The sequence below is a fragment of the Penicillium manginii genome (assembly GCF_028828005.1).
Source record: "Penicillium manginii strain IBT 31320 chromosome Unknown utg000009l:1.0-3297300.0:1.0-3298630.0, whole genome shotgun sequence".
Taxonomy (NCBI): Eukaryota; Fungi; Ascomycota; class Eurotiomycetes; order Eurotiales; family Aspergillaceae; genus Penicillium; species Penicillium manginii.
In genome coordinates this window covers 21,580-28,542 of record NW_026643110.1, presented here as the reverse complement: position 1 = coordinate 28,542, position 6,963 = coordinate 21,580, and the positions used below count along the sequence as shown (strand labels likewise).

General features: G+C 40.4%; 3 protein-coding genes across 3 annotated transcripts; 1 reads left to right on the top strand and 2 right to left on the bottom strand.

The window, feature by feature from the left end:
• Positions 1-3,689: 3,689 nt before the first annotated feature.
• On the bottom strand, positions 3,690-4,030 carry N7533_011773 (alcohol dehydrogenase; the record flags this gene model as incomplete). The annotated part of the gene is made up of 2 exons (XM_057108423.1): positions 3,690-3,917; positions 3,971-4,030. 2 exons carry the CDS (start codon positions 4,028-4,030, stop codon positions 3,690-3,692), a joined length of 288 nt encoding a protein of 95 aa, XP_056953524.1.
• Positions 4,031-5,206, bottom strand: N7533_011772 (uncharacterized protein; the record flags this gene model as incomplete). Its single annotated transcript, XM_057108422.1, has 4 exons — positions 4,031-4,548; positions 4,613-4,682; positions 4,731-4,847; positions 5,054-5,206. The coding sequence occupies 4 exons, from the start codon at positions 5,204-5,206 to the stop codon at positions 4,031-4,033; spliced, it is 858 nt and encodes a 285-aa protein (XP_056953523.1).
• A 1,093-nt stretch (positions 5,207-6,299) lies between these two features.
• On the top strand, positions 6,300-6,906 carry N7533_011771 (uncharacterized protein; the record flags this gene model as incomplete). The annotated part of the gene is made up of 3 exons (XM_057108421.1): positions 6,300-6,433; positions 6,517-6,676; positions 6,727-6,906. 3 exons carry the CDS (start codon positions 6,300-6,302, stop codon positions 6,904-6,906), a joined length of 474 nt encoding a protein of 157 aa, XP_056953522.1.
• Between the last annotated feature and the right edge of the window lie 57 nt (positions 6,907-6,963).

Here is a 6,963-nt window from a genome sequence, read left to right as displayed (position 1 = left end):
GGGACCTTTTTTCTGGCATTTTTACATATAGCAAGACGGAACTAGTTTATATTTGGTAGCTAGAGGGATAGCTGCCCAAGAAACCTTTCTGCAGCCTATTGTTTTCTGATATCAAAGAAGATGGTACCGTATCTCTTGGCGCAGTAGCAAAGATAAACGATATATTTTAATTAAGTAACATAGTCACTCAGAATTTGGCTGCCTCAAGCTATGGAAGATGACTGTTTCAAGTTCGGACACTCAATCTGTCGAACCATAGGCTCGATATACTCTAGATAGCTGGGATGACGGACCATTCTATTACAGTACACACACACACACACACACACACACACACAATTTATTAACGCCCGGCGGCTGAACCGAAAGGGCAACTATCGCTGATCTAAATTTACATGCCTTAGCTAATGCTGTGCCTCCTTGGAGCCTATACAAGATTCCTTTCCGTTTATGTCATCTCAGATATCAATATCTTAGCGAGTCCTTGTGGGTTAGTGTTTAGTAAGTAGACTTGCTTGAAGGCGCTTCTCCAAGTGTTCAATATCCTATCCTCGGAAATTGAAGCGCGTCTACCGTCTCTGGCACAAGGTATATAGTGGGGATTAGATTGGGGTTGGGTCGGGGTAGGGTTAATCTATATTGGTCGATATGCTTAAGTGGCGTCAAGTCGGCCCGTGGTGATTACAAACCGTACTGCCAGTAGCGAAAACGGCTTCTACCCTGATGACAGCCCTTTCTTTTCTCGGGCCCCACTGCCAAGCTACTAGTGTATTGTCTTACTCCACTAATATTACAAAATAGATGGATCTCGTCAGAATGATGATACAGGTATAAGGTAATATATATCCCTTACAAAGCTAGTACGTTCCTATTACAGCTATATAAGAATCCTAGTATAGATATAATAGCAAGAAAGATCAAATTACAAAAAGCTCTTAAAGAATAATATAAAGAAACCTCTTTACAAATAAATAGGCTTCCCTACTTTACTTTAGGGTTTAGGGTTTATCTTAAACCCTAACACCAAGCCTATAGTAAAACTGACTAGGCTGTTTCTAAGTCAGACTAGATACTACCTAAGCATAAAAAATTAAATGTAAAGTACCTAAAAAGACTAATACACTAACCCAAGGGACCTAGTGCAGTCTACCTGACTACATGGCGGTCAGAAGTTCTTAAGTATAGGCAGAATTCACCCTATAGGGTAGACTGTAATTACTTTTTCTAGGGTAGACTATAAGTAATTTCCTTTATATGATTAACCTTAGAATTTTAGAAGTTCTAAGTGTATATAAGATCTATACTTAGTTTTCTTGTTAGATACTATAGTCTACTATAGTAGTTATAAGAGTTAACCCTAAATTACCTAAAACCCTAGAATAGTTTTGTTGGGGTATAACTGGGAAGATCTACTTTTTGGTTTTAGATCTATACAAAACTTTTGTAATAGCTTAATTCTATATATAATCCCTAAAGATAGATTATTACTTTATAAGCTACTTTCCTACGTACTTTTATGAATATTATACTATAACACCAAATACGCCAAAGCTCCGGCTATAATAACCGACAGGTGACACCTAAGTGGCACCTATGCCGACGACCGAGCGGCGCCCATGCCGATGGCCGAGCGGCGCCCATACCGATAGCCGAGCGGCACCCATACCGACGGCTGAGCGGCACCTATACCGACGGCTGAGTGGCACCCGTGCTGACAGCTGAGTGGCACCCATACTGACAGCTGAGTGGCACCTATGCTGACGGCTGAGTGACACCCGTGCTGACACCTGAGTGGCACTTATGCTGATGCCTAAATGGTGCCCGTACGGGCACCTCAGCTCACCGATACCCCGCTTATGGCGCCCGTATTGGCACCTCAGCTCACCGATACCCCGCCTACGGTGCCTATACATCGCCTAAACCTACCTATAACGAATAGGGTGGTTATGACAATACAAACTAGGTCTAGCTATAATACTTGATATACATATAGGACCTTCTTGCCCATAGAACAATAGAAAAGCAAGACAATCAATACAATATCAGCAAACATTGCAAACACCAATCTTCTTCTTTATCCAACCTTCCCTAAGCCTATTGAGACATACAAAGTCTCAGAGATGGTGTTCAGAATAATTAAAGATGATAATTCTCCTAGATTTTTCTGGGGGCTGTAGGCCCTATATATATCCAATAGCTTCTTTATAATAGTACTATATTCTTTTGCTATTAATACCTCTCTTATTTGGAGAGTAAGTTTAGACAACCTTAGATCGTATTTTGTATAGGTTTAGGCGACCTCGGGGTTCTGGATATATTAACCTAAATAGGTATAATTATCCTTATATTTAGAATATCTTTTTTAGTACACTCTTAACTATATCTTAGTTATATCTTTAACTAAGTTATAGTTGGATCCTTTAACTAGATATATTCAGAAGAAAGAGAAGTTATTATAGCCCTATTAGAGAGATTTAGAATAGATCTATTACTAATTACTAGGGTACTTTAATAAGAAAGTTATTCTTTAATTTAAAGAAATCATTCGTTCTATTAAATCTATTAGTCTGTAATTTAGTAGCAATAGTTTAAGAGCTATTCAACAAAAACTTATATCTAAACTAGTATTTTATTTATTTCTATACTAGCTATTTGTGTATTTTAGTGACTATTAGTATTTTATCTTTATTTAGATAAGTTAGGGCTTCCGTGCCTATTAGTTTATTGTTGTCCCTAAGTATCTTTTATATTTAGGGGTAATTGTATACTCTATGATCTTTAGAGATTTTCTTTTATCGTGTTTAAGACTCTTTAAACACTTTCATAAGTGTTTAACAATATGGTATCAGAAAATTATTATATATAAAGGGCTGAAGCCGATTAATTCAATCCAACTAGACTACAAACTATTTATAACAATCTTAGGGAAAGAGAAGGAAAAGGAGACATTTATACACAGTTAAGACAATATAGGAGGCAGGCAAAAGCAATATAGAAGGCTATGGTCACATGGTCACTTTCAGGCGACAGCCCATTACAGCCAGGGAGGAATTAGATTAGACAAAAAGATATTAAGTAATTAGGGCTAGAGAGTAGGGAGGACTTCTTAGATCTAAGTAGTCTTTCTAGCTAAAATCTTATAAGTAAAGAAAGTTAGATAGATAATAACCTAACTTTATATAGTATATTAATACTTATAACAGATAATAATAGGAAGTATATAAAGTAGAATAAAAAACTCTTATATAAGGGTAGAGATATTAGCTTCTATAGTTAGGGTTAAAAAGTAGGAATAGGTAGAAAGTACTATAATTTAACCCACAAAGTATAAGGTTATATTTAGAGGTTGTATATTTAAAAGTACCTTTTACAGAGATTTTGATGTAGGTCTAAAACCCTAAGATAGATTATCCTAGTCACACCCTAACCAAAAAATCCTAGGGTTTTAGATAATTTAGGGTTAACCCGTATAACTACCATAGATATCTAGGGTTTCTAAGATCTAAATATAGTAGAGAATATATGTAGACTTAGAACTTACCAAATTTTGAAAGTAATCGTACAAAAAAAATTGCTCGCAGTTAGGCTAGGAAAAATCACTTATAGTCAGGGTGGTGGGGTGAATTCTATCTATACTTAAGAAATCCTGACTGCCCTGCAGTCAGGCCCGCTGCACTAGGTCCCTCGGGTTAGGTTTGTAAGAAAATCTTCTGCACTCGTTCGCGCCGATCGAAGACATCATAAACCTTTTTGATTCGTTCAAGACGAAGTCGGTGGGATACCATATTGAGTGGGTTAATTTCACCCTTCTGAATAAGATTCATCAACTCTTTCCAGTACCGGTGCACAGGAGCTTGCCCGTTACCAATTAACCGAACATCAGTCTCCATAAGAGCCCCAATGCTGAAATGATTGGTCTGGTTTGTGTTAGATGAAATTGGCGCCTGGCTCTTCGCGAAGAATTACTCACATGTCCTGCATAAATACCTGTGACTCCAACCCGGCCAAATGGGCGAACGGAGGTAATCATCTAGTTGAGTAATTCAGAAGTATCCGTCTCCATCCCAAGCATCTGTTCGAAGTAGTGTGTCCAACCTTTAGCATATTCCCCTGCAGCGCATTGCAGAGCCACATCAAGGCCCCCTGTAACTAGTTCCTTCACTCGCGATGTCACAGACTTTCCTCGAAGAAGATCAGTGAAACTAATCATTTCAAGCTTCGGCAATTTTGTTTTCACATAATCTAAGCGCCATGCAGCATCGCCGCCATCGATCAAGATCACACGACTGGCTCCGTAAAAGAAGGAAAATTCCGCACACATCTGCCCAATAGGGCCAGCGCCCCAGATTCCAACAACATCACCCTTCTTGACACCGGTGTCAACCACGCAATGCCATGATGTGGCAACCACATCTGATAAATAAAGTGCTTTCTCATCCGGAACATCTAATGGTATGTGCAAAAGATTAACATTGCCGTATGGAACCCGAGTATACTCGGCTTGCCCACCGGCAAAGCCTACTGTAAAATGCGAATACCCGAACATGCCTATACCTTTTGTTTAGTCGCATTCAAGAAGGCTCCAGAAAAAGCCAATCAATAGAGTACTTACCAGCCGTTCGCTTTCCATACATTGCATTCTCAATCTTATTGCCATTTGTTCTATCGAATTGAGAGTATTGCTCGTGTCAACAGTTGTTACAGTCGCCACAGGCAATTGGGAATCATACGACGACGCGTTGGCCGACTTCGACACGGTCGGCTTCTGGTCCAACTCTTTCGACTACTCCACAACACTCGTGCCCTAGAACATCACCTTTCTCCAGTTGGGGAATGACTCCTACGTTCTGTAAGAGGTTTCGACAACATATAGAAGCTATAGATCCTTGTTTACCATGATATAGATGTAAGTCGCTCCCGCAAAAAGTGCTTCCTGTCACTTTAACGATCACATCGCCAGGGTCGATAACTGATGGCGTTGGCATTTCCACTAGAAACGAGTGAGTACCGTCATACTTCAAATAGAAATAATTGCTGAATTCCCTAGCTTTACTTTGTTTTTGCCTTGCCAGGTTGTGGCCAATATTTTGTCCCCGGTCTCCATGCCATACTCATTGTCATAGTTGCTGACATCGGTAGTGATTGAGGTATTATCACTATGACCAACGATTCTTTCGACAACGTTTGCTGCTTGCGTGAACGCCATTCTTAGTGATATTTCAAGCGTATGATTGAAAGAAGATCGGTATCTTTCACATTGACAATATTACTCAAGATAGTCTAACTCCTACAATCTCGGCAGTTTGTCGCTTTTGTAAAATTGCTTTCTTGCTACTGGAGATTTAATTTGATGTTTTCCTGTTTCCCCGCGTGAATCATGCTTTTCATCTTTCGATGGCGTTTATACTTGGATCGCACACCGCTGACATCATCATGATCAATCCGAACCAACAGCGCACCCACTTACGTCTAACCTAAGAGTAGCCTTGCTATTGCCATATCTAGTATCCACCTGACAGAAACAATGTGCGTAGAAATACTGCGCAAGAGTCACCAACCTTTGTAAGTATAGATACTTGAGTCATCGTAAGAAAGGTGTGAATGCCTACTCATTTTCCGATAGTGTGGTCTGCGGGCTTGATGACTTTAAATTTTGAATATACCATCGACGCCTGCGCCGTTACAGATACTTATTTGAACGAGAGGTGCTCTCTCCCGCCATTTAGTATGTTCGTCGAGAAATACCTGAGTCTTGGATCTCCTAGTCAGCAATTTTTAGTAGTCTACCATATACTGTGCTCAGTTACGACTCCCTTTGAAGATAGGAGTCTAGAACGCTCAACCTGCACCTTCGCCCTCACCAATTCCCTTCACAACCATGCGTCCAGATAAATTACCCATTATTTCTATATTTTAACAATAAGCCTAGCTTACCGCCGATGAGAAAGCGAGAAAAAAACGAATTTTACGGTAAATCTGACACCAGGTAGCACAACCGGGAATCGCCACCTCTGTCTCCACATGCGTAGATAACGTCACAGAATGTCACCCGGTTGATGATAGCAAGTTTAGAAGAATTAGGTGCCGTAATATTGGTTCTTGATTGCTGGTTACTTTGAAGTTAAGTTTTGCTAGAGCTATTGAAAATGGAGACGCAATGATGTAATACCCAAAACTGTACCGAAGCTCTGTCTGGGGTCTTCTACACCCTGCATTGCTATTTATTAGCTCCATAATTCTTATGTCTCAAAATTTTAATACTTTTCCAATGTACTAATGACGCTTTGCATTCAATCGCCATGAGCCTTTTTCATTCACGTGTCTCTCCGGCTTCGCCCTGGAAATCACAGACCGCCCCTACATGTCATCGACAGCTCCCTGTCCAAAAACGGTTTGCCTCGACTGGACATACCCGCCAAGGAATGCCTCGTTGGTGAGTTTTGCGAATTACTAGTCAATTCTCGATTTTATTTGACTTTTAGTAGTCGAAGCTTAACAATTTCATTTCATTGATAGGTTGCCGGTCGCTATTGCTATTACTATTCCTCTGGCATTCTATATGTCTAGGGGAGACAGACAGGTTGGCCCCGTGAAAGGTGCGGAAGCAAACCAAGATGTGAATCAAACTAGTCAAGTTCAACCTTCAAACATTAGATTCTCTGAACCCTACGATCAGGTGAGTAGCCAATTATTATAGCAGGCGATCCGATCGCTAATTCCTGTCAGCCTCGTGCGGTGGGCGAAAAGGGTTTCCATGGAAGCATTTCATCTAAGCAGGAGGGCCTTTCCAACACAGACACCTTGAATCCACACATTAACGAGCCGGGCAAGAGCCAGAAGGGCGAAGGGGAAGTGGAAACCGCAAAGGTCAAGGGTACTGTTAGTACTAATCGTCCGCAGGTGTAGCGGACATGTGTGGCTCTAGTTTACCAGACGGTGGAGTGAAATTGAAGTGTGTTATAT